The sequence below is a fragment of the Eumetopias jubatus genome, unplaced genomic scaffold, assembly GCF_037043125.1.
Source record: "Eumetopias jubatus isolate StellerSeaLion01/CBP00866 unplaced genomic scaffold, mEumJub1_p1.0 scaffold_14, whole genome shotgun sequence".
NCBI lineage: Eukaryota > Metazoa > Chordata > Mammalia > Carnivora > Otariidae > Eumetopias > Eumetopias jubatus.
In genome coordinates this window covers 85,220,197-85,247,032 of record NW_028274820.1, presented here as the reverse complement: position 1 = coordinate 85,247,032, position 26,836 = coordinate 85,220,197, and the positions used below count along the sequence as shown (strand labels likewise).

General features: G+C 50.9%; 1 protein-coding gene across 9 annotated transcripts; it reads right to left on the bottom strand.

Moving 5' to 3' along the window:
- Positions 1-26,836, bottom strand: CCDC136 (coiled-coil domain containing 136). Of its 9 annotated transcripts, XM_028104984.2 has the most exons (19): positions 26,779-26,836; positions 25,880-25,987; positions 24,047-24,295; positions 23,897-23,971; positions 19,732-20,055; positions 16,647-16,758; positions 15,672-15,840; positions 15,255-15,395; positions 14,760-14,918; positions 14,311-14,481; positions 13,707-13,892; positions 11,867-12,061; positions 11,140-11,367; positions 10,441-10,443; positions 9,198-9,695; positions 8,641-8,868; positions 7,291-7,572; positions 6,300-6,602; positions 1-192 (listed from the first exon to the last, which is right to left on the bottom strand). In XM_028104984.2, the coding sequence occupies exons 1-19, from the start codon at positions 26,834-26,836 to the stop codon at positions 82-84; spliced, it is 3,600 nt and encodes a 1,199-aa protein (XP_027960785.1). In that variant the 3' UTR covers positions 1-81. The 9 variants fall into 9 exon arrangements, with proteins under 9 accessions (XP_027960785.1, XP_027960784.1, XP_027960786.1 ...); XM_028104983.2 differs by lacking the exon at positions 10,441-10,443; XM_088018431.1 differs by lacking the exon at positions 26,779-26,836 and having other exon boundaries at positions 101-4,415; positions 25,880-25,895.

The following is a 26,836-nucleotide window of genomic DNA, read 5'->3' as shown; positions in this document are numbered from 1 at the left end:
GCTCTGGCACAGTGTGTCCTGCCCAAAGCTGGGGGTAGTGGCCACTGGGGATCTGCCCCCTCGGCTGGCCCAGGTCTGCCATCACTCCATGAGGCAGAACTCTGACTCCTGCGGTCGCATGTTGGGTAACACATACAGAGCCACAGCCGCAATAGCCAAGAACACCATAGGCTTCCACATCCCAAACATGTTCTGTGGGGACCAAAGACAAATGGTGAGTGCCCGGCCTTCCGAACCCTTCCCTAAGCCAGAGGCTCCCCTGTCTACTGGCACTGGAGAGACATCAGGAACCTCACGGTCTGGTCTCTCGCACCTCCTGGGTAACTGCTGGAGACAGTGTGGTCTTAGTTCTGGCAGTGCTAGGTATCTGGAACAACGCTAGGTGTATCGCCCGAGGTGACTGCGTGTATTCATGCCCCACGGAATGAGGAGAATACCAGTTCCTGGGTGTAGAAGCCAGCTCAGGAGGGAGACCAAAGAGTATCCGGATGGTTGCAATGAGAAAGGATCAGGTGCCACGGCAAGAAAAAGAGGGTAAACTGGGGCCTTTGGGAAAAGCAGCAGTGCCTCACTGGCTTTACACAGGAGCCACAAACTCAGTCAAAAGGATAAGACTGAAGGGGAAGTAAAGAAAGCACACCACAGAGTGCAGGCAAACGTGAGGTTTGTGGGCAGCCCAAACCTTTTTTGGACAATGATGTTGGTTCGAGGAAACCCAAGGAAGCCGGTCACAGGCCCTGGAGACAAATGCCTTAAAACACCCCCGGGGAACCAGTGTGTTGATGGTCTTCCTGGCATGTGCCAGTGTGCTGAGTCTTCCAGACTCTGCCGACCACAGCAAATCCTGCTGATTCGTGGGATAACAAAGAAGCATCCTTTAGGGAACACAAAATCGTGGACAATACATACTTAGGGAAATAGTTCCTATTGTTATTATTTTTTTTACTGTATTACTTGAAAGACAGAATTTGGGTTGAGTCATAAGCTATGGCGTAATAACAGAAGAATGATTTTAGGTAAGAGCAGAGTACAGTATTGATGCTAAGAATGCATTTGCTCAGAGAATAACGGAACTAAAAAGAGGACTTTAAGCCAGCTATAAAGAGCAAAGAAGATCTCCTACATTTGTAGAAATAGTTACTAAAAAGAGCAGCACAAATGAAATGGAAAGCAAAACAATACTGGAGGTGGATATACAGAGTAATTTATATAAGAAAATAACTGGAAAGGAAGCTAGAAAAAGTATCTACATGCTTAGATGCTTATACCCTAATGTACACTGCTTAAAAACGTCAGTCTGGTGTTCTTAAAGGAGGACAGAGCGGGGTGCCTGTGTGGTTCAGTTGGTTAAGCATCTGACTCTGGATTTCGGCTCAGGTCACGACCTCAGGGTGGTGAGATCCAGCCCGGCATTGAGCTCTGCGCTGGGTGTGGAGCCTGCTTGGGATTCTCTCTCTGCCGCCCCCCCTTAAATAAATTAAATTAAATTAAGAAAAAAAAAAAAAGGAGGACAGAGCTAGACCCATAAATGTGAACTGATACCCTTTATACCAGTCAGAGGCAAGTTCCAGACTGGCTGAGTTCCAGACTGGCTGAGGGCTGGTCCCAAAGGGGTAAGTCACGTCAGGCTTTCCTTTCAGACTAGATTACTAAGTTGACAGATCAAAGAGATGTTTTTGGATTTTATCAAGACATCTGACAGATTTTCCATGATCTCCTTGGAAAGAACAAGAGGAAATAAAGAGTATGGTACCAGCACAGGTTGCTGTGTGACCATTTGTTATGTGACCAATGAGCTGGATAAAAGAGAGCCTGGAGAGACAACACTCCAGAGGCTCGGCCCTCATCCTTAATGTGCACGAACAGGGCGCCTAGCTGGCTCAGTTGGAAGAGTATGCGACTCTTGATCTCGGGGTCGTGAGTTCAAGCCCTATGTAGGGGGAAGAGATCACTTAAATAAGACTTTTAAAAAAAAATAATGCACATGAACATACGAAAGTAGGCCGGTCGCCCTTGAGGAGGATGTGGAGCTGGCAGGGTAATGGATAATCTGAAACCACAAGGTCAAGACTAAACAAAAGAAAAAACAAACTCCACAGGTTACATCAATGGACTATACCTAATAGGAATGAATAAAAAATTCTGCCTCAGATCCAAAAAATCAACTGCAGGTAGAAAATGGGGAGAGGATACTTAGCGTACGCAATACGCAAAGGAGCTTTATAAACAACACATGCGGAGAGTTAACGTGACATGAGTTGTCAAGAGAGCTAATGCCACTGGAGGCTGTGTGAAGAGAAGTATGGAGTCTTCCTAATTACATGGAAGCAACCATGGAAAACTGCTCGAAATGAGGAGAGATGGTAAGGGGGAAGCAAGGTTGGAATTTTAGCTGTTGCTAATATTAGTCCTTAGAAATCCATTCACAATTCACTGGCGATATTACTTGACCTCTCCATGCCTTAGTTTTATTACATATAAAATCATAATAAAAGCCACCTCATTGGGTTGTTGCAAAGATTAAATGAGTTTCAAACCGTGTCAACAGTATGCATTCCAACTCACTATGTGTTAGGAAGACGTACTCAGAGGTGCTATGGGCTTTGCAGTAGCCCATGGAGAAGCCAGGGCTAAAACTCAGCCCCTGAGTATCCTGTTGTCAAATGAGGTGATTACAACAGTGCAAGGCACATAGTATGTATACTGTAAGTATACGCTTTTTAAATTATTTATGGGGTGTTTCATTATTTATGAAGCACTTTCATAAACATGAACTCCTGTGATCCTCACATGAGAAAGGCAGAGGTTTTACCATTCTTCACTGTCATCTGAAGAAACTAATGTTCCCGTTATGCATTTTGCCCACTGGGACTAAGCGGTAAGAGGCAGACACAGACCGGGACAGGTTCTCACCTGTCAGCCACGCTTTCTACAGAGCTACGCTGCCTCAGCTCCCGGACTGGGAGCTGCAGAGGGGGGCACAGCCAGACCCTCCAAGAGCACCCTGACCCAGGAGCTCCTTCCTCTCACTCTGCGTGGGCCTGGTGAGGTGCAGAAAGGCTATGGCCAAATGCTTTGGGTCTCCTCCCCTAGGGGCTGAGAAATCTGGATGTGGACAGGACAGGGATAGGGACCCTGTCACTAAAGAAGCTAGACTGTTTGTGGGGAGTAAGTGGAACACCTTAAAGAGGAGAAAGGGTGAAGAGGGAAAAAAGTGAGGGGAAAAGGAAGGAGAAAAGGATGCTGGTGAGTACTACCAACGTACGCTTCAGCTGCCACCGCCCCAACCTGTGCATTAAGCCAGCTGCACTCCATTTGCAGGGGTGAGAAGGGAGGGTGGGAAGTGGTGGGGGGCAGGGGAGCAGGAGAAAGGAGCCAGAACAGGCCAGGAGGGAATAGTTTATGGGTTCCAAAGACAGGTGGAACCCTAGGGCTCTACCCCGGGACCTAAGACCACATTCTGCCTCCTAAATTTGGTATCCTGTTGACAGACCAGATTACATGGGCCGAGGCCAAGTGGAAGGTGCCCAGAAGATGTCAGCCTTGGCACCCTGAGAATACTTGCATCTCGTTCTTTTCACCAGTACCACATTATGTCCAAAAAGCCTGGCTTGGGAAGGCAATTACAACAGACTCTGGACCCCAAAAGGGATAAATATAGAACTATAAAATATTTCCTGCCATTCTGGTTCTGAGTTTTCTGAAGACCAGAAGTCCCAAACCAGAGAATTTCTCCGTTGAAAGAACACAACATGGTAGGGGTTTCTGTTCCATTTTCGCCAAGTCTGGAGGACAAATTGAGCCTGCCCTCATACAAATGCCCCTGGGCAGGGGGTTAGGGTTGGGGTTGCGTGTTGGTCACAACACTCCAGAATTCCTCTCTCACCCAACAGGGGAGGCGCAGTGATGCCTTATTTTGCCATCCTGGGTGGTGACAGTAGTGAGAGCAAAGAGCGCTCAGGTCAGCCTTGCAGACAGGCATCAGCTCATCAGAAGTGGTCAGGCGTTTTTCAAAGTAGCAACAGTGCTGGGATCATCCCAAGTTTTCCCAGCCAGAGGACAGAAACTCAAACCGTGTCAACAGTATGCATTCCAACTCACTATGTGTTAGGAAGACGTACTCAGAGGTGCTATGGGCTTTGCAGTAGCCCATGGAGAAGCCAGGGCTAAAACTCAGCCCCTGAGTATCCTGTTGTCAAATGGCTAAAAGCAAGAAGCAAGCAAGTGAGAGCAAGGGCAAAGAGGAGAGGCCAGGGCCACCTGCACCCTCCCTCTACCCCTCCGAAGGAGAGGACTCGGTACCAGTACCTGTGTTAGGACGACGTCTCGGCCCACCAGCACCAGAGCAAAGCCGATATGACCACCAGGGCTACGAGAGGCAAGGAGAAGATGGGGGGCTCCGGGGCAGGGGATGGCTGCAACATACCAAATGAGCAGGAAGCACAGGGAGAGGCCAGGAGATGGGGGGTGGGCGGTATAAAAAGACAGAAACACATGAATCCAATGGATAATGAAGATGAGAAAACAAAGGGAAAAGAGAAAGAGATCAAGAGGTTAAACAACAGGCAGTGAGGGCAGCCGTATCTCTCCTCTGCGCCCGGGCCTGGATCTTCCCACTGGCAGCCTGTGGAGGATGCAAACCTGAGTGGGTTAAGCAGCTGCTTAGGTCCAAATCAGGTCGGGGGGCCAGTTTGCTGGCTGGCCATTTCCCTCTCACGTCTTGTCAAGCAGGGGTGATCTGCCCTAGACTGTTCGTACAAGTCAGTAACTCTGGAAAAGGGAAGCTCCGAGAGTAAAGCCGGGCTCTCCGGATGAGGATGTATACTTCTCCTGGGTCACTCAGTCTCCTGCCAGGCCACCCGCCCCCTGCCCCCCCGCCCCCACCGTTAGCCCACTTGTTCTGGCTGCTATCCACTGAATCTCAAGTATTCTGGGCCCTGGCCCCTACGATCCCCTAGAGTCTAATGCCGTTGTTGCGAGACAAAATGCACTACAACAGGCTAACAGTGGAGAAGTGCTAGTTCTTTGCAACAATCTTCCAGAGAGAGAAAGTGAATTCGCAGGCAGTAACATACACCGTTAGAGCTGCCTGCAAAATATGCAGGACCTGCGGAGGCAAAGGGACACCTCTGTATGTAGACACAAGGAACGCGCTCAACTTCGAAGTACAAGGATCCGGTCTGGCGTTTAGAGATGTTGGCACCCAAGGCAAGGAAATCGAGGAGGCTCTGAACCAGCATGCAGTGGAGTATGATGAATTCGAAGAAACAGAGCACTGGGGAAAAGGCTGCGGTGGCTCCTACTTTTTTACATCCTAAGTAACGGTCCTCTGCCACAAGGTTAACAGAGAACTGCATGCTAGATCCCTAGCCACTGCTGCAGACCGAGCTGCCGGAAAAGTCCAGAGAGCCTTAGAGCTGACTGGGACATCCCACCACAAGAGACTTATTTTCTTCCCTGGTGTTTAGAAAGACGGAAAGAGCCTGTACCATAAACCGAGGACTTATTCAGGAAGTACTCACTCTTCAGGAAATCAGAGCCCCCAGTTAACCTCAACTAGCGCAGGAATTCAGCTGGTACATACCTGTGCAGATGTACCAGTTAGTTAAAATACAGAAATACTTTTGTATGGTTGGTACGTTACCCAGGATACTCCCATCCCAACCTCTCAAGATCTAGCAACTAAAGGGTTAGGACTCTGGTTGCTCTCCCCAGACTGGCCCACGCCCCTGCTGTGTGCGGACTAAAATATTCTATTACTTCTGACCACCCCCAGCCCCTCCCCTCATGCCCTGTAACACGCAGAACCCGAAAGCCACACCTGCCCCCCGAACACCCCTAACAGCAACAACAAAGGTCAACCTAACAGGGCACCTCGAGGAGGCAGGACTGAGAGACTAACACAGGCTGGCAAATAGCCTGAAGCGGGCCTCACACCATCCACGTCCTCAGTGCAGTGCTAGGTGAAGGGGGAAGACCTCCTGATGTAAGGAGCAAGGGCTGCCACAGAGGTGAAAGCAGGCAGGACTGCAACGGCCCCACCCTGGTTCCCAGAAAAGGTGATCTTTGAGACACAGGTAGGTCCACAGCAAAGTGGTTCCAGCCCGCCATTTCCCGCGGAGAGCCCACTTCCACCACTACCGGCTCCATCTCCACTCTCCCCGAACGCTAGGCCTCAGGGCTGGCTGGCCTATACACTCCTGCAGAAGTCCATCCTCGGGCTGGGTCACCCCGCCACGCCAGGGCACCTGAGCCCCAGAGCCCACTTCCCACTCGGTCCAGCCTTCGACTGCGGTTACCTTTTTGCTCTCAGAAAGCTTGAGGGGGTTGCTTCCGTCTGAAGCTTCAGGGCAAGTGTCCTTGGCGCTCTCATCTTTGTCGTCGTCTTCCTTGCCCTCCTGCTCTTGGGACTCTTCGTAACACCCCTGCTCAGCTTCTGCAGACTTAATCTCTGCAGGCTCTGATGGCACAGAAACCAGTTCATTGCAGGAGTCCTGCTTCCAGTCCTTTTTGATTTCCTCCTCTTCCTCCTCCACTTCCTCTTGTATTAGACCACCTAAATCCATGTGGCTGGCCTTGTAGTACAGCACCACCTCCAGACTCTGTGGGCGGAGGCAGGGCAGGACGGGGGCTCCGGTTACCGCGAAGAGGCCTACCTTCACAACGAAGCCGGACTCCCTCAAGCGCACTCTGCTTCCCAGCCTGGCACGGTGCGCAGGCAGCACCACGCTTGGGCACCGAGGCTCTCCCTGAGCGTCGTGTGGAGGGCAGTCACACGCAGCCTCTCTGGACCCACACGGCCATCCGGCCGTTGGCCATCTCGGACAGCTACCAGAGCTAGAATCTTGGGCTCTGCCCCTCAGCTGCCACCTCCGACCCCTGCAGGGCGGCTACGACTCCTATTTTCCCCTCCTCCTTCTCACGTAGGAGTCCGCCACCGCTTCGAATAAATTCTTTCTTTTCATCCATTTGGTCCCTCTCTTGGGCACATAAGCCAGGAAGAAAAGGGGCCCCAGGAGATTGGGCTGAGCTAATTGGAGCCCTCGTCCATCCTAGGGGCTATGGTCCTTTGGGGCTGTGTCCCCAGATATAAGTGGTCTGTGTTCCACTCCCCTTACCTCCAGAGGAAAAGGGAGTACGGAATTGCTACCAAGAGGGAACTAATACACGAGAGAGACCAGAAGCTTCTCTACAAATACCTCACCTGGCCGGAGTGGTGGTGGTGGTGATTTTTCTTCCCAAGATCTCCTCTGCCTTTCTGCTTATCAGGCTACTAAGGTTATTACTCACCTTTTCGTTCTCATAGCAGCCCTCAGAACCGTCCAGGCTTGGTTTGGTCACCTTTTTGTTTTTAACCCCGTTGGCATTTTTGTTCCTATTCTCATTGTCACTTTTCCCCTTGGTCTCTCTGGGAACAGAGGACTTCTTCTCCTTGAGCTGGCGGAGCTCTTCCTGGCAGCACTGCAGCTGGCCCTCCAGCTGCTCCTGCACGGCCAGAAGCCGCCCCTGCTCATCCATGCTCGCCTGGTACTGCAGCTGCAGCTCCCGCAGCTTGGCCTGCAGCTCTTTGATCTGCAGGGGGGGGCAGGGGGTTTGAACGGCCAGTCACCCACAGCCCGGCCTAGGGGTCACTGCCTCAGAGTTTGCCCTGCTAAGGCCCATGGGGGAGTAGACAAGAGAGGAAACGTTAAACTGCAGGATACGAGCCTCTAAAGCAGTTTCAGAAATAGCTTCTAAATGAGGTACCTGATGATTTACACCTAATGGGATCAAAAAAGGATGATTTAAATTATGTTTTTACTGGGACCCGTCTGGGGAATAACTATAGAGCTGCCCCTTCTGAAGCTCAGGGCTTTATTATGGACGTCTTTTTGATGGAAACTCCTACTTCGCCCAAGCTATTTCTCTAAGAGGCACAACTACCTAAGGAACCATGTGGTCCACTCCTGAAAGTGTGCCTGGGCTCCTGCAAACCTCACCCTGGAAACAGAGACAAATTCCAACCCTGCTCCCTAATTTCTGGTTTTGTCTTCCCTGACTTCTGGCATCACAGTCTCCCTGGTAGGTAACAATACTAAGCAATCAAGGTCCCCGGGCTGACTGTTGTCTGAACTCTCCCACGCATTCACAGTGAGTCCCGCTGGACTGTGGACTACTCTTGGGCAGGAAGAATGCCTTCTGTCCCATCCCTCATGGATGCAGAGCACCCTTCTTGGCATTATAAGGGATCCGAAAGGACGCAAGGCTCTGCCCTCGAGGTACTTACAATCTAGTTGAAGAGACAAGTACACCAAAAATAACGAAAGGTGAAAAAATACAACTCTATAGAAGTGCTCTGGGACACAGCAAAAGAGGGAAGTGGTAAAAGGAAAAAAAGAAAAATTATTCAGAGTCTTGATGATGAGTACATCTCAGCACAGTGAGCACCTGAGGACCGTCCACTAGTGCTGTGGCCGAGTGCCCAGCTTCCTGGGGTTCAGCCCCTGCTCTGTTCCTCTGACCAGGAAGGGGGCAACTATGCAGAGCAAGCAGTGAGCTCCCGGACCTCCTTCCTCAGCCTCTCCGAAATGGCTGGGACCTATGACCTGTTCTGGCTCTAGGGACTCCTAGAAGAAACCTTGCCGCCCAGAGAGCAGTTACCTCGTTCTTGTCCTTGTCGTTTGGGGAGGCAGCAGGCTTCTCAAGGCTTTCCATGCACTCCTTGAATTCCTTTTCACAGGCGACCAGCTCTTCCTTCAGCTCTTTCTGCCTGTCCAACAGCTTTTTCATTCGGTCTTGCAGCCAGTCATGTTCCTCCTGGCTGAGCTGGTACATAGCCTGCACCCCCTGCAGCTTGATCACCACCTTGGCGACCACGTCCTCACAGTGCTGCGGAGGGCGGAGGAGTAATGACCGCACCCTGAGAAGGACCTGCCCTCCACCCCACTCTCTTTGCTAGGCCCCATCCTGGGTATAGAACAACGGCGGCAAGGTTCTGGAGCTGCGCTGGGGCTAATTCTGTGTTTCTTCTCATAAAGCACCATCACTGTGATGGGAGCATCTCCATACTAGACAGGCGGAGCGCCTCATTCATTTCCAGTGACCCAGCTCAGCTCTGACTCTGCCGCCCACCTCACTTCTTGCACCCTTCCCTGACTTATCTCTTAGTAAGACAAGAGGCTTTCCTCCCTGTCCGACCTCTCCTCTGGCTCTTGTACCTCTAGTTCTTCAGGCTCGGCAGGTCCGTCGTTAGTGCTGCTGCCGTAACTCTTGTAACAGGTGTCAGAGCTGGAGCTGCTGCCGTAGCTCTTCTTATAGATGCTGCTGCCGCTGCTGCCGGCACAGTAGCTCCTCTCGCTGCTCTCCTGGGCACTGCTGCTGCTGTCATAGCTCTTGAGAAAGCTCTCGGTGCTGGCCTGGGTGCTACCATAACTCTTGTGATAGCTCTCGCCGTCATCGAGGCTGCTCCTGTAACTCCGGCGGTAGTTCTCGCTGCCAGTGGCCATGCTGCCATAGTTCTTCTCCAAGCTCATTCTGCTGGAAGGGGACCGGACCTGGAGCAGCTGCATTTCTTCCAGGCAGAGCTGCAGGTCAGCCCGCAGCCTCTTCCGCTCCTCGAGGAGCCTGCCCTGCTCCTGCTGCAGTAGCTCCTGCTCGGTCTGCGTGCCCTCGTAGAGCACCTGCAGAGCCTGCATCTGGGCGGTGATCAACTTGGACTGCCGAGAGTGGGTGGGGAGACACTACCATTACTCTAGACACCGCCGTCCTTCTCGCTGCACCCCCCGGGGCAGATGTCTGCGCGCACACTTCAGAGACCTGCACACCTACACTCCAGTCTCACCACAGCCTAGGTCTTTAACCGCCTGCAGCTACTGGCATGTCAGTTACTTGCTCGTTGGGGAAAATCTACCCAGGGCAGATATTCTGCGGTTTCCAGGCTCCCATTTCGGCTGGTTTCTAAACTCTGGCACATCCCTCTCTCCTTGCAGCAGAGCTGAGTGATAATCGAGAACACTCTGGCTCCCTACCCTACCGTCTTCTCGGTCAGGACATACCCATTACCCTGACCTTGGCGCTCAGTCCCCTCCCCCGCCCCCAACTCTAAAATCAGCCCTGGCCCTTAATGTGAGCCTACAAGAATGCCTCCCTCAGAAGATGTGGACCTGGAATTAAGGTCTCACTACAAGTCCCTGTACCTCCTGTCCCAACTCTGAATCTGGCCTCTAGGCATGTTTCCCAGGCCCTCTGGGCCTGGCTTCTTGGCTGCTAATGCCCAGGATGAGATCTGATCGGTTAAGGAAAGAGTTCTACCTGGTTCCTGGCCTCTGTGTAATCCAGGCTGAAATCTGATGCCTCTGGAATCTGACCAAATCTCAGTCTGGATTTCTGCAATTCCCTGGTTCTCCCTATCCAGGCTAATATTTGAATGAATAGGGCTAGCCTTAAATTGAAACTGTCTACCTGCTCTTCCTTGCCCACCCTGAGACCTCAGACCAAATGCATTCCCCAACCCCAAATAGACTTATCAGGAAATCTCCACCAGTGTGACCTCAGAGGCATAACCCCTTCCTGGTGCTTGCGATGCATGGATTCTCTAGTCTAACCCTCTTGACCTGGCTGTTATTGCCACCAAAGTTCCAATGAAGACAGTGTGGCCAGTACCATTAATGCCACATGCTAGGAATTCTTCCCTTGGAAATGAATGGCCCCAGATTTGTCTCAGGTAGAACACCGAAAGGTTATAGATTTTGATCACTGAAAGTGTACTGCTTAATTATCAACCAGCTGATGAGAAAAGGATGACATGCTCAGAGTCAGTCCCAAGGAATCCAGACAAACCCTAAGTTGCTATTACAAATCTGGAAAAATGATATTGAAGGGGCTGCATCAAATTATCAGGTGATTAGATTCCGGGGTCACCCTGATCCGTCCTCGGTGTTCACAGCACTTCAACAGGGCACGTATCTGGTTGAGATCCTCAGCCCATAGCTAAAGCCACATTTTCACGAGCCCGTGGGTGGTCATGGCTGAAGAAGGGGGCCTTAGTCTCATCCTTACTCTTGGCCAGACAGGCCTTCCTAACTCTGACCCTTCCATGGAGCCCTCTTCCCTACCATGCTGTTGTCCCCAGAACTGTCTCCCTGCCTCTTGTTCTGTTACCTTGTTGTGACCACACTTGGAGGACTTAGGTGATTTGGAATCACTGGGATTCTCCAACACGTCCCGGAAACGAGACATTTTGAAAAGATGCAGCTCTTCATGCAGATCTGACTGTTCTTTGAGCACACTTTCTTGATTCTGTACCAGTTTTTTCTGCTCATCCTGCATACCTTGGTAGAGCAGCTGTAGTTCACACAGGTCTTGTAACTTTGTAAGTAGCTCCTGACTCTGCGAGGTGGAGTGGGAAGGAAGCGGGCAGGAACTGTGGTAGCTATGTGGGAAGACCCATGCCTCCTTCCTGCTGGGGACCCTTCCCCTAGGAGTCTCTGGGTTGGCTCTGAACAGCCATCTGGGACAGGGTCGGTGTGGCGGGGGAATGGTCTTTCTATGGAGACCCACTAGGTAAGTAGCCATGATCTCATAAGTTTGCAGGTATTTTGTAGTTTACAAAGTTCTCTCAGAGTATATTTTCTCCAGAGGGACTAAAAATCTAGAGAAGATGCTGGACAGATTCCAGAGTATACTATGTGTTTTAAAATTTAAAAACCCTAATCAGCTATATTGAACTTTTTGGTTTGAAGAGATCGGTGACAAAGTAAGGAGGGGCTGATGCAGAAAAGAAAAGGTTCGATCCCCCCCCTGTTCTTTTTCCCAAGTATAGTCATACCTCGGAAACTTCTCAAAGCAGCTTCTCCCTAGTTAGCAGCCGTTCCCTGGCTGGGGTTACCTTAGGGAGGAGACCAGCTTTGGGTAGCGGGAACGTGAGTCTGTGCAGCTCTTCTTGCAGCTGCCCCTGCTCCTCCTGCATCCTCCTCTGATCCTCCAGGAGCTCGCACTGCTCCATCTGCAGCTGCCCCATCTCCTTCTGGCTGGCCTTGTACTTTTCCTGCAACTCTGTCAGTCTGGACAGCAGTGTGTCACACTGTGGACGGGGGAGGAGGGGGTGCGGAGGGGCGGTTACTCTGTGAGGCGCTGCTCTGCACCGTCCAGCTGGCAGAGCCCTTCTGTGCTCTCCTGCCCTTTGTGGTTCAGCAGGGGCTCCCACCCTCTACAGCCCCCTTGGACTGACCATCCCAAGCCACACTGCACCCATACAGGTTTAGACACCGAATGGGAAACCCTGGCAGGCCGCTAAGGACTGTTTGGCTATGCTGCACATTTCATCTACTGGTCCCTTCTGAGAGCCCTGTGAGGGGAGTGTTAGCAACACCCCTCCCTTCTCATGACCCCACCTTTCTTTCCTTTGGCCATTCCCTGTGGTACACACCGTTCTCAGGCCCTGCTGGGAGTTCTAGTTCCTGTTACTGTCATCATCCCCAGTTGGTTTTATACCTAATTATACTCCTTACCAATAAAAACGTCACCCGATTTGCCCCCATTTTTGTTTTCATAACCATCTTTTTAAATCTCTAGAAAAATATGGGCTATTGCTGAATTTGGGTTGAGAAGACTAAATTATCCCATGATTCCAAGAACCCAAACCTTCTAATATCAAACTCATCTCCATGCTGTTTTTAGGACAAGAGGAAAAGCTGGCTCTGTGTCAGCATGCTTCTCCCTCCCCACAGTCTCTTCTACTAGGAGAGGAGCGGATGAGCAAGTCATGGACACTCTGGCCTCTAAACTGAGCAGGAACAGAAGAAGGAAATGTGAGCCTGGGTATAGAAAGGCAGGTGGACTATTGGGAGTGGTCCAAATAACCTCCCCATTCTGGGTCTTCAGAAGGCCTTTTCCCAGGGACACAGCCTGCTGCTGGCTGTGGTAGGAGTCACTGAGGATTTGGGCAAAAGGTGACTGGCTCCACCATCTTTTGAGAATCCCGTGCCTTTTCTCCACCATGTTTCAACACCTTCCATTTCCTATCAGTGATCAGGAGCTGAAAGTGCTCAACACAGGGTAACTGATAATGACTTTTTACACACTATGGAAAAAAAGAAAATGAATAAGGAAGGCCTTACTTATCACTACTAGGATTTATTACTACAAGCAAGTGAGAAAAGAATAATATTCTGTTCAATTTAAAGAGGGTAAAACTCGAGCTTAGAGAATGTCACTCTTCTGAAGTCACAGAGTAAACCCTGGAAGAACCTAGGTCCTTCTAATAGCCAATCAGCACTCTAGGCACAAGACCACGTCATCTGACAAGAGCATCTGCAATCTGCGTGAGAAAACTGGACCTTCTCTTTTTAGGTCTAATGAGAAAAGCTGTATATGTGGACTTTTGTGTATGTTCTTCTCCACAAATGACAAGGTATCACTACAGTTCTAATAACAAAGTATAAATGTCTACACACATGGATCAAGTGCAAAACTCTCTGATGTTCAGACAGGATCCAGCTGTACTGATCCTACTAGGCTGTGGCTTGGGCTCAAAGTCAAGATCAAGGCAAACTGTTTAAAAGTTAACAGCGTGGGACTCTGCTTCTGTTTCCTGATTCGCACACTCAGCTGTGACCGTAAAGGAAGCTCATCAAGCCCCTCAGTTGGATGACTTCACCTTTTGCCCTTACAACTCCTCTCTCCAGAGGAAGCACCCAGGAGATCTCACCTCTCTTAAGTACAATTACCTTATTAGCACACTTCCCCTTTTCCTCTGGGATGGGCTTGGTTGTCTTGAGCTCCTTCAGCTCCTGCTGGCAAAGCAGGAGGTCCTGCTCGAGCTGATCATACATGTACTTCCGCCGCTCCAGCTCTTCCTTGCTGGTCTGGTACAGCCGCTTCATCTCCTGAAGCTGGGCGTGCATCTCTGCGTTCTGGGGTAGGGGAGGCAGGCCCCGCCATCATCCCAGAAGCCCCTGCAGCTGCACTCTCTCCTCTCAGACAGGGACTAAGGGATCCTACTCAGTCCTTTCCAGTCCCAATTTCATCCCACTGGGGGTGACCTGAGATGGACCCTAAAAAGGCTCTACACAGGGACCTTCTGGGGCTTCCTTTTTGGGTAGGTGGGGAAGAAAGAGAGCTACCTTTTTATAGGCTGATTTTTTTATTAAAAATCAAAGGAAGCTGAGAGCGTCATGACTCTCTGAGATCACCTTTCTACTAGGCACCTCTTTATACCCCACACCAAGGACTGTACCATAGAACTCCTACGATGCTCCCTCCTCCTTGGTACTATTGCTCTCACAGAAGATTCCATCTGGCTACATCTCCCTCACCTGGAGCTTCTTTTACCTTCTCACTGCTCTCCTGGAAGGAGGCCACGATGTCCTTGAGGCGCTGCACCTCCGCCTCATGGTACCGCAGGTCCCCGCACAGCTGTTGCTGCACTTCCAGCAGCTTATCCTTCTCGCACGTGATGTGCTGGTACTGGAGCTGCAGCTTCTGTAGCCGGCACAGTAACTCCTGCGGTGGAGGGGGCTGTGGGCAGTACCTCTGGGGGCATCAACCCGCTCGCTCTTCTGCCTGAGTCACTCTTGGGCACGGACAGTCTAAGGCCTGCCTTCTCCCTGCCCCTCACTGACCGGCTGTCGTCTCGTCCGGCACGGTGCCCGGGGGTGGCCGGAGGCCCCTACCAGAGGTGCTGCATGGCTGGCAGCCGCCCTTAGTTTAACTCCGCTCCAGGCCACCTTCCCCAAAACCTCTTAGCACCTCAGTTGCCCCTCACCTCCTTTTGTTGTTACCTTCTCATTTGGGCTTTCTACGACTGTGGATTTCAAGACTTTGAGCTGCCGGAGCTCAGACTGAAGTTGTAGTTGCACCTTCAAGAGCTCATTCTGCTCATCCTGGCTAGCATCATACTTTTGCTGCAGGGCACAGAGTCTGGTCTTCAGCTCCTCGTTCTGTGGTGGGAGGATGTGGGTAGAACGGTTACTCTCAAGAAACAGCAGACCCCTCTACAGACCAGTTTGGGTCCTTTCCAGACGTAGACATCTTGAGGAGCTCCCACAGGTCTACGGTTGGGTTTCTTCTCTGAGGCAGACACTCAGTAATGACTACCATCTCTAGAATGCAATGCTACGTGACTTCTCCAACTGGTCTCCAGTAGACTGTACCCTTGGTCGCAGGGCAAGAGTCAGCAGAGCACAACCTTGCTCTGCGTTCATCCTTCCCCGATGCAGCAACTCCATGGAGGCCCGTCTGCCCTCCCCAAATGCCCTTCCCCTGGCAGTGTTTACCTGGGTGACATTGTGGGAAGTCTGAAACCGAAGCACCTCATTCTGTGCACACTTGAGCTCCCTCTGCAGCCGCCTCTGCTCCTCCTCACTGGTCTGACGATGATGCTGTAGTTCTTGCAACTCACAACACAACTCCTTACACTGTGCAAGAGATGGAACAGAAAGGCCGATTGAAGATAGGTGCCACACGCACTTCGAGAATAGGCTTGGTGGGGGCGGGGGGTGGGGATAGGCTTGGAAAGAAGATGACATTCCTTTTATTGGAATATTTACACCAGGCAAGCAAGTGAGACCCCAGAGTACTACCTCCTGCCATAGTGCATGCCCTCTTTGTCGGCCCTGTGTCTAAGGAGATGTTTCTACCACAGGCCAGGAGAGGGTAAAAGAGAGACAACGAAGGTGCCTGCCTTCCCCTACCTTGTTCTGCATGTCATGCATCTGCTCTTCAGCCCCTAGAAGCTGTTGTCGCAACAACTGGGTTTCAGGATCAGGTTCTAGAAAATCCATTTCTGAAGTCTGAGACTCTGATGACATCATATCCTTCAGCATTTGGGACTCCAGCCACTTTTCTGTTGCTCTTCGTGTCCTGTGATCCAGAACCCCAGAGCCATGTTTGGGTAGGTGCTCTGCCTGGCATCACCTGCTAAGTGTGCTTGGTCCTGATGTCTTTATTTTAGGCCAAGATGGTAAAGAGCCTTCTATTGTAGTTTATCTCCTAAATAAACATGCTGAGAAGGTGAAGAAAAAGTCCCAGCACCTCAATCAAGGCATGTTTGGCTCTGGGAGACCGGAAGCGTGCTACTCTAGTTGGGCTCAAGGCTGGGCCTTATGTCAAGCCAGCTCTAATCTGGAGGCCCTACACCATTAGACTGAATCCATTCTGTGTAGACAACAAAGGAATCACTTCTGATCAACTCTAGGGCAGAGCGAACCAGACCCCAGTCCCTAGAATGGAAGAAAACTAAATTTTTATTTTTTTATTTTATTTATTTATTTATTTATTTTTAAGATTTTATTTATTTATTTGACAGAGAGAGAGATAGCGACAGCAGGAACACAAGTACAGGGAGTGGGCGAGGGAGAAGCAGGCTCCCCACGGAGCAGGGAGCCCGATGCGGGGCTCGATCCCAGGACCCTGGGATCATGACCTGAGCCGAAGGCAGTCGCTTAACCGACTGAGCCACCCAGGCGCCTCGAAAACTAAATTTTTAGAATCCAGTCCTGAGACACTGGATCTCCATGCCTGCATCTAGGCGGCATCCATACTCTTTGAAGGACCAGCTGTCTAAGAGCAGAGGGACATTCATTAGCCTGCATCTGCCTTCACTGATTCTACTCAAGAGAAAAGCCCAAAGCAGAGCCCCGCAGAGCCCCCTAGCCTGCTAGCTGTACCTCTCACTCTCCAGATCCGCAAGCTGCCCTGTGAGGCTGCTGTTACTCTCCCGCAGGGCCTGGTACTCCTCGTTCAGGAAGCGGCAGCGTTCCCGCAGTTGCTGCAACTCTTCTGCAGAGGGCAAATGGAGACATGTGAGATCCTAGGGGAGAAGCACTGGTAATCAGCCCTAATTTTCCTGCCTAGAAATCAGATAGCAGAAGGCCGAATAGCTTCTTTTTTTCTAAAGACAGAAGAGACACCACATGCCGCGGCTTAGAAGACAAGGTCCCCCAAATTCCACACTGCTACGTGTCTTTGTCCTCTTTCAGGTAGCTGCCCTTCTTGTCATCTGCCCAGAAGCTCTGCCCTGTGTGCCCATCTTCAAAAACCCAACCAAGGCAGAGTCTTGAGATTTTAGGAGCTCATGAAGGTTTTAATTGAGTTTCTGGGTTATTGTATTTCAAGTTTCCATTGAACTGTTTATGATTACCTTCCTATTACTCTTTAAGTACAAGAGCTGAGAGATGTGAACTGCCAGATGTCACACCGCTAGTCCTGGCCTTTCAGAGACAACTCCGGCATCCTAAACGTCCTTTTACTTACTTCATCACCACACCAAATACACTGGCCAGCATGTGGTCAAGAATTCTTTTTTGACCCAGCACATGTTCCTAAGTACAAGGTACCAACTGAAATGCCCCAGCACATGTTCCTAAGTACCAGGTACCAATACGTTTTAAAGCTGCGATCATGGGCGCCTGGGTGGTTCAGTCAGTTAAGCATCTGCCTTTGGCTCAGGTCATGATCCCGGGCTCCTGGGATCAAGTCCCGAATCGGGCTCCCTGCTCAGCATGGAGTCTGCTTGTCCCTCTCCCTCTGCCCCTCCCTTTGCTTGTTCTCTAATAAATAAATAAACTTTTTTCTAAAAAAATAAAGCTGCAATCATATAAACACCCCTATCTAACTTGTTTCTTCCTGATTAAGAATTATTTCTCTTAGGGGTGCCTGTGGCTCAGTCAGTTAAGTGCCTGCCTTTGGCTCAGGTCATGATCCCGGCATCCTGGGATCAAGTCCCGCATCGGGCTCCTTGCTCAGCAGGGAGTCTGCTTCTCCCTCTCCCTCTGCCCCTCCCTCTGCTTGTGCTCTCTCTCTCAAATAAATAAAATCTTTAAAAGAAAAAAAAAAGAATTATTTCTCCTAGAATACCAATTCTGATATTTAAAGAATGTTAATTTACTCCAATTAGAACACAAGGCCTATCTTATCTGCTGTAAGATTCAACACCCTGAAATTCACGTCTAATGTTCCTTCTTTATTCCAATCAAAAGTCCTTGGAATACTGCAGATTATCATGGAAGGAAGGAAAGAAACTAATCTTTAATACAAGCCAACCATGAGGGCGCCTGGGTGGCTCAGTCGGTTAAGCGACTGCCTTCGGCTCAGGTCATGATCCTGGAGTCCCGGGATCGAGTCCCACATCGGGCTCCCTGCTCAGCGGGGAGTCTGCTTCTCCCTCTGACCCTCTTCCCTCTCCTGCTCCCTATCTCTCATTCTCTCTCTCTCAAATAAATAAATAAAATCTTTAAAAAAAAAAAAAACAAGCCAACCATGTGCTAAGCATTAGACTTGATGGTTTCAGCCTCACATTCAGTTAGTCTGTGAGTATTTCAACATACTAGGCATTTCATTTAATCCCAAAAATAGCCTTGTAAGGTTTTCTTTCTCTTTTTTTTTTAAATAAACTTTTAATTTTACAATAGTTTTAGATTCACAGAAAAGTTGCAAAGATGGTACAAAATTCCCGGGAGAGCTTTCACCTAGTTTCCCCTATTGTTAACATCTTACCATGGGTACATCTGTCACAACTCAGGAATCAACATTCATAAATTACTGTTAACTAAACTGAACATTTTATTCAGATTTCTCTCCATTTTCCCTAAGGTCCTTTTCTGTTCCAGGATCCCCTCTGGCTGTAAAGTTTTGTTTTTGTTTTTGTTTTTTAAGATTTTATTTATTTGACAGAGAGAGAGAGACAGTGAGAGAGGGAACACAAGCAGGGGGAGTGGGAGAGGGAGAAGCAGGCTTCCCGCGGAGCAGGGAGCCCGATGCGGGGCTCGATCCCAGGACCCTGGGATCATGACCTGAGCGGAAGGCAGACGCCCAACGACTGAACCAGCCGGGCACCCTTGGCTGTAAAGTTTTATTAACCAATTTTTACAGATACAGAAACTAAGGTTCAGAGAGATAATAACCAGGCCAAGTTCATCCCACTAATTAGCAGAACTGAGATTCTGAACTCAGGTTTAACTTCGACCCAAGCTTTCCCACTGTGCTGGCCTCACTCTCCTGACACCAACCAGTCCAGAGGCTCTTCTGAGAAGCTTGTTACAGCTGGGAAAACTTGCAGTTCTTTGATTCCTTGTTGATTGCCTCTGCTTGGCCTGGCCTAATACAGGGCCTCCCACTATACCCAGATCATAAATCTAGCCTCAAAATAAAGGCATACTCTCTGATGTCATGAATCCTAGCAACTAGCTGGGAGACTCATTGTCTGAAAGCGGAGCTCTAAGCTTTTTAGTACCTCATGTATTCCTGGAAATAACCTCTCTTCCTCTCCAGCTGTCTTGTGCTCTGATTTGTTGCCCCCTAAAGCTTCTATGTTGGAGAGGACTCAAGGAGCCTAAGCATTAGCATCCTGGGACCTGGGAACAGGACTGGAGGCCCCCCCATAATGCAGGCCAGGCAAACTGCCATGCCAGAGCAGCAGGTAGCTTCCCAAGGTGACCAGCCCCTTATCCTCCCATCCCGGCACTGGAGACTTTCTTAGGAAGGGCTTTCCCATAGTCAAATCAACAAATCAATGGCTCTCTGAGGAAGAATTCTCAGGGTACATCTCCACAGTGCTATTTCTTATACCACCACTGACCGGTTATGTGACATCTGTATAAGTTTTTCTCCCTTAGAGTCTTGAACTCAACCTGGAGGTTTTTTCTGGAGGTTCCCAATTCATGATCTAAGACCACCTTCCACCATCTTTTTGGATACTAACTCCCTCTGCTTGGCTTTACTGACAGACCAGGAAAAAGGCTTGCCCTCTCATACCTTGCATCTCAGAGTAATCTGAAGGATTTAAACTATTGGATGGATCAGAGCTCTTCATTTCCATTTCTGCACGGAGGGAAGTGATCTCCATTTCATACTCTCCCCGGATGCGCTCCATGTCATCGAGTTCATTCTGCATCCGGCAGAGATCCTCCTGCAGGGATGCTATGTCACTCTCATGTTCAGTCGCGGAATCCTCTGCTGCTTGCCGCAGATTCTGGATCTCAGTCTGGGCCAAGTGCAACTCCTGTTCTATTTCCTTAAGTTCACTTTCTTTCTCTCGCTCTAACAGGGACATCTCCTCTCGTAGAGACCGCAGCTCACCTGCAAAGCCCAGAGGTTGGGATGGTCAAGAGGATAAGTGAACTCATCTACTATGTTCTAGAGGCAGAAAGTTAAAGGCAGACTTATTTCTTATCTGGAAACTACTGGCAATCTAGTCTCTACCCCATCAGTGAAGTATAGCTTCATCAGCTATGGAATAAAAGGAGTACCTAAGAAGGGAAGGGAGTGACTCCATGTAGTAAGGTGCAGTAGAAAGTAGATTCTGGCACCAAATCAACACCTTCGGCTACTGCAAACAAAAAGTATTAAGTGCTTCTACGTTGAAGACCAAAACTAATTTACAGTATTTTACTGATGCACTGAGTTTTCCCAAAAATTCCCCGGCTAAAAAAATTCACACACACTATTCTCATCTATTCAGTCTGGAAGCTTAGAATTACAGAGCCTCACAGGTAGGTACTGGCCCCTAATGTGTATTTAGAGTTCACTGCTGAAATTCAAATGTAGGCTCATCACATGGTAACCAAACATGGTTATGTCCTTGATGTCAGGGTTCAAATTTCCCTTAGGTTCCCCTCTAAGGTCTGGCCCTAAAAGTATGGCTTTCTCAGATCCGCTGGAGAATGGAGGAAGGTCTTCCTCAGCCAAGCAAGCTTATGATTTGGAGCACAAAGGGGCAGGGCACGCCCAGGATGGAGAAGCGGGGCTTGCAGGCCCCGAGGGGGAGGGGCTTATCCGAAAACTGGGCGGGGCGGACCCTGGCCGGGAGTTGGGAAGACTGCACCCGGATTCCGAAGACCTAACGCGGCTGACAAAGGGTGTGGGTCGGTCGGGGAGAAGCGCAGGGCCCGGCAGTTGAGCCGTGGGACAGAGGGGTAGGTTCTTACTCACTGGTTATGGCCTCCATCTCGTCGGCCCCCCTGCAAGCGGTCTCCCTGGGGGCCACCCCCACCCCCGCCGCCGGCCGGTCCCGGCCCCCCGCGGGGCTGTGGCGGCTGGAACGGCCTCTCAACACCAGCTACCTCTGAGGTCGCGCGCGCCCCCTCTTGGCGGAAACGGGCAACGCGCGTGCGCAAAGACCGTCTCTAGTTCCTCTCGCGGGGTGGGGCTTGGGCGCCTTCACCGGACCGCAGTCCCTAGCTTGCTTGAGAGCTCATGCTCAGTAGAAACAACCCTAGTAGGTTAAGGAGTCACTCCAGAACTTGTTTTCCCACGTAGTTGCCTACCTACCTCTCTACTGACTTCCCTCCTCCTTGTAAGGGAGTATGTCTGTTCTCCAAGCAAAGGTCTTTTTCTGCTCTACTGGATTGTTTCCTTCATCATACAAACGTGATCTAGTATAGTGAGTCCTATCTCAAACCCGCCCCCCCAACTCTCCCTTGACTTCATTCCCTTTCCCCTTATTTCTCTGCTTCTCTTCAAAACATGACTACTGCAATTATCTGTACTCACCTTCTCTATTTCACCTCCCCTTTCCTCTTTAATCCCAGTCTAATCAGGCTTCTGTCTTCACCGAAATATCTTAGAGCCCCATCTTGCCAAATCCAATGGCCATCTTATTTGATTTAGCAACTTTTGAATCTCTTTGAAACACTTTCTGCTCTTGGCGGCCAGGGCATGAAAGGCTTCTGCTGTTCCTCCTACCTCAGTCTCTTTTGTTCATATCTCTTCCACTGGACCTTTAAATACTGGAGTATCCCTGGGACTGAGCCTTTTCCTCTTCTTCCTGTCTCTCCCTGTGATTTCATGGTGATCTCTCAGGGATTCACATGCCATCTATATGCTAACGACTCCCAAATTTATATATCTCCAGCCTTGATTTCTCCCCTTGTTCTAGATTCATACATCCAACTGCCCCCTTATAACATACTAATTTATTTAGATGTCATTAGTCATTTCAAACTCAACATGTAAAAACATGTCTCCAATGGTTCCCTTAGCCCTCAAACTTGTTCTTTGCCAAGTCTTCCCCATCCCAATAAATGACAGCACTGTCCAACCAGTTTCTCAAGGCAAAGTTATCTTCCATGTCTCTCCTATTCGCACCCCTCCCCCACCCTCCACCCTACCCAATTCATCAGAAGTCCTGAGGGCTCCACCTTCACTATAAGACCCTCCCATTTCTTTTTACTAAGAATAAAAACCAAACCTCCCAGCTGGCCTATAAGGCCCTTTGTAATCTGGCCTCAGCCTGCCCCTCAGAACTCTCTCTCGGGGGCCTGAGCAGCTCAGTTGTTAAGCATCTGCCTTCAGCTCAGATCCCAGCTTCCTGGGATCGAGCCCCACATTGGGCTCCCTGCTCCGCGGTAAGCCTGCTTCTCCCTCTCTCACTCCCTCTGCTTGTGTTCCCTCTTTCGCTGTGTCTCTCTCTGTCAAATAAATAAATAAAATCTCAAAAAAAATAAAAAACTCACTCTTACCAGGGGCCTCCACGTGCACTCTGCTCCAGCTGCAATGGCTTTTGTTCTGCAAACACATGAAGCTCATTCCTGCCTCTGAGCTTTTGCAGTTGCTATTCCTTCTGCCTGGTATGCTCTTGCCTCAGATCCTTCTCATTATTCAAGTCTTAGCTCAAATGTCATCTTCTCAAAGAGGACTTTTCTAACTGCCCCATCAAAAAAAGTTCTCATCTCACCCCATCTCTCTATATCATATTGTTACATTGTCTTCATAGCATTTATTGCCAACTGGACTTATGTTGTTTATTTTCTGCCTCTCCCCATTAGAATGTACTCTTCATTAGGGCAGGGATCTGGTCTGTCTTGTTCATAGCTTGTCGTCCGAGTATATAGGGCACTCAATAAATGAATGATAAACAAATAAATTAGCACCATTTTACAGATAAGGAACTGAGTCTCAGAAAGATAAAAGTGACTTGCCGAAGATCCTAAAGCTTGTTATGTGACAGAGTTGGGCCCAAGAACCTAGGTGATCCGAGACCAGGGCTCACACTGTTTTCCCAGATACAACACATCTCCAGCCATTTCTCTCCTTCACCCTCTTCCCATTCATTGTCTACTTCTCCTGCATCTACCTAGGCTTCCCTTCTCTTTTCCTCCCCTTCCTGCATCTTTGCTTCTTCCTCTCCAGGCCTGCTTCCCAGCCTTCCTTTTTTCTCCATTTATATTTTCCATTTGGTTTGATCTCAGTTCTCCCTGGAGAGCCCCTGCTGTTTTCTAGGGCAGCTCCCCTAAACCTTCTGGAAGTCCATGGAAGTAACAAAAGCTGCCTCTTTTTTTGGTGGTGCGGTGGAATGTGGGACACCTGCCTTGCTGCTTTCCAGAGACAAAGGGATGTGGGCGTTAGAAGAAAGGGATTTGGGGCCACAAAGGGATTTGGGGCCACAAAGGGATTTGGGGCCACAAGCTCGGTCCTAGGAAGCAAGAGAAGCGGTCCTAGGAAGCAAGAGAAGCGTTCTCATCTGCTTCCCTTAAAGATGCAGAGTCCCCTCCGGTCACTTCTCGTTGGCTCATTGCTCTTCCCCTGGTGCCCTTGTAGGGACAGGGAAAAGCAGTCTGGTTATAGGTATTCAGCCCTGATTACCTGCCCCCTGACCTGGAGAAGAAAGGGAAAAAGATACAGGTGTGAAGGGAGGAAGCTGGAGGAGAGAAAAGGGAGACTGTCAGCCAGAGAGAGAAGCCGTGAAATGGGAGGGCAAGAAAGGGCAGGGGAGGGCAGAAGAGCCAGGGAGGGATGCAAAGAACAGATATTGGGTAAAGAAGAGAATGGAGAGAGAAGGAGAAAAGGGTGAGAATAGGAAGGGGGAAATGAGGAGGAAGTATTGAATTAGTTTATATTTGTCTGCTATGCTTCAGCCAAACCCTCAGGACGAAAGTACTTGGATGGCCACCTTCCCTCCAGTCCCAGTGTTGGGAATTACCTTGGAGCTGCTGGATCTGCTTGGTGAACACCTCTGCCTGCTGGGCACTGGCCAGCCGTTCATCCTCCAGGAGCCCTGCAGTGAGGGGGGGCAGGCGTGAGCCTGGGATCCAGGGAGCCCAGGCCCTCTGGCCCCCTCCCGGGCACTCACCCTGCAGCTCCAGGGAGTCATCCTCATGCTGCCCTGCCAGCTCCCGGGTCTCCTCCAGCTCTGCCACCAGCTGGAGCACCTGAGCCCTCAGCTCTTCCAGCTCTGTCTCGGTGAGGCTCAGGCCCCGGTGCTTGCTGACAGACAGGGAGCTCACGCTGCCACCTTTCTGCACTTGCTCTTCCTCTTCTTCCACCTCTTCTTCCTCCTCTTCCTCTTCCTCCTCATAGAGAGCTGGGAGTAACACTTCCCCTAGAAGAGAAACCCATTCCCCCCAGGGGCTCAGAGTCAACTTCCTTTCCAGAGTCCTTCAAGGGCCCTCAAGCTCATGGTCCCAGGGCAGGGATGGTATAATAGTGCCACCTGGTGTCCCCCAAGGAGCCCCTGGGCAGGACCTGCACTCATGATGCATCCTCAGGGGTAAGGTCTCCCATCCCCCTCCCAGGCCCTTTCTGGACCAGGATTGTACCAGGTGGCCTCCTATTACTGCCTTTGGGCAAACTGAGCAGCTGGGTGCTGGTCAGCCATGTGAGCTTGCACAAAGATACCTGCTTCTTCCAGTCCTGGTGGTCCCTGCGTTGGGGACAAGTACCCAAGAAAGGACTTAGACACTGGGCGTGTCTTTAGGCTGAATGGGGCAAGAGTTACAGTTTGGGGTTTGTCCAAAGTTAAAAAGTTATCCAGGTGGCTTGGGAGAAATTAGCTGTTCCATAATGAAAAGGGTTGCTCATCAACAGTTAGAGAAAGAAAACATCAGAATGAAATGATTCTAAAATGTTTTACCGGACAAACACTGGGGCCCTTTCAAATGTATTCTATCACATAGCCTTTTTGAAATTTTCTGCAAGGTCCACCTTCCTTTTCTCTGCGGAGTGTCAGGAGGCCTCTCCCCTCCCCCAAGTGTTTTAAGGCCCCTCCTCCCATGCTGACCGCAGGGCAGTTTTCAGGTTTCAAGTCCCAGGTTGTACTTGTGTGTAAAAGAAAGCCTACCATTTTAATGCATTAAGAAACTGGGGTGTACTGGTCCCCAGCCTCTGGTTGGTGAGTACCCCCTCCTTTGCTGCAGTGCAGTTCCTTGAAATAGTGACATTTTGTCAGGATACTGATTATTTGCTTTGTTTTACAATTCTGAATCCCTGGTCTCACAACAGCAGCCTAAGGTTCATCTGGGACCCCTTGTGTCCTCTGTCCCCCTTAGGGGAGCAGGGTTGCCCACACAGTGTGCATTGGGACCTGGGGACACTTCACAGGAAGTCCTGGGAAGCGGACAGGCATCCTCCCAGGGGCCTGGTGTTGGCAGCAACTGCCAGGTCACATGGTGCGCTGGGGATACGTGGGTTTTGGAAGGTTGGCCTCGCCTGCCCCCTCCCAGGCAATTCTTTCAGGCCATAAGAGACCCTGGAGAACCAAAGCCACAAGGCTTACATTCAAAGTTAGTGGTGGTGGCACCAGAAAGAGAATGCTCACTTCCCTGCTTTTCAAAAATATGAGACAGCTTGGGATCTGGGTCGGGTGGCAGTGAGAACAAACCCCCTGCTGAAAGGCTGCTTCAAAGCTCTGTCCAACGAGGCCTCTTTCTCTGCCTGGCAGCTCCCCCTGGGACACACAACCTGGTTAGCTGGTGATCAGGGCCCCAAAGGGATGCACCCAGAACCTCCCTCAAAGCCGGAGCCCTGAGGAGGGGTAGAACTCAGACGTGAAGGGTAGAGGGGGCTCAGGTGAGCTAGAGGAAGGGCTCTGTGCTGGCTGGGAGTTCTGGGGACCAGATGGGGGGTAAGGAGGAGGGGAGGGAAATTGGCTGAGGGGAGAGAAAGCAAGGTTTTTTGGAAAACTCACCCTCCATAGCTTGCATTCCCCGCCGCTCCAGGGACCCCCAGCGTTGGCCTTTCTTCCTTTCACAACCCTCAGATGCCTCATAGGAGCCTAAAGTGGTCACTGTGGGTCCTGTGAGCAGGGAGAGAGGAGGCACGGTGGGCTGCTAGGGGGGCTGGGGGCTGGGGCTGGGGTGCACGGGAGAGAGAAAGGGACGTGCCTTCCAGCCCTCTGGAGCCCTGGAGTTTTTAATCCCGGTGGAAGTGCTTGGCTCACTCTGCCCAGGGTGCGACTCTCCTCCTTCAGCCGCCCCTCGAGCTGGGCCTACGGGGACCCCGCCCTGTGCTGCCCAACCCCCTCGGCATCCCCAGCTCCAGGCTCCTCTCCCGGCACAGACAGAAAGGGTGTGTGTCTCTTTAGCCGGGAGGGGACAGGGAGGAGACGGGCAAGGATGGAAGCGAGAGCAGGAGCCAGGGAAGATGAGGCTGAAAGGGTGAGGTGCGTGGAAGGGGAAAGGGGTGATTCGAGGGGGAGGGGGCGTGTGGCAAGGGTTTCTGGGCCGGAGCCGCTCCCCTCCCCTCCATTCTCTCCCTCGACCTCGTCCACCCCACCCTCGCCCTGCGCTCAAAGCCTTCGAGGCGGAGTGGGCGCAGGGTCTGGGGCCCCCAGGGAGGGACAGACGGGGTGGAGAGGGCTCGGGGCGAGGGACGGCCAGGGGAGGATGCGACCGGTGTGGGGAAGACCCAGCCCGGAAAGATGGAGTCCGGGCCCGGGGTGGGGGGCAGGATGGAGGGAAGAAGACGGGACGGAAAGGTGGGAACGGCGGAGGGAGGGAGGGAGGGAGAACGAGGGGGTCTGGAGGGAGGAGAGATGGAGAAGAGGAAGGAGTGGCGGCGGAGAGGTGAGGGAGGGGCGGCTCTGACCTGGGCCCGGGCAGCTCCAGCCCGCGGCGCCCGCGCCGGCCCCGGCGCCCGCCTCCAT

Coding starts and splice junctions, on each gene's coding strand:
- CCDC136 (XM_028104984.2), bottom strand. CDS start 26,836: ATGGAGGCGGGCGCCGGGGCCGGCGCGGGCGCCGCGGGCTGGAGCTGC. Junction 16,759..19,731: donor AGATTACTCTGAGATGCAAG/GTATGAGAGGGC, acceptor TGCCCTCTGCAG/AAGAGTTGCAGCAACTGCGG. Junction 12,062..13,706: donor AGGGGAAGTGTGCTAATAAG/GTAATTGTACTT, acceptor CCCCGTCCACAG/TGTGACACACTGCTGTCCAG.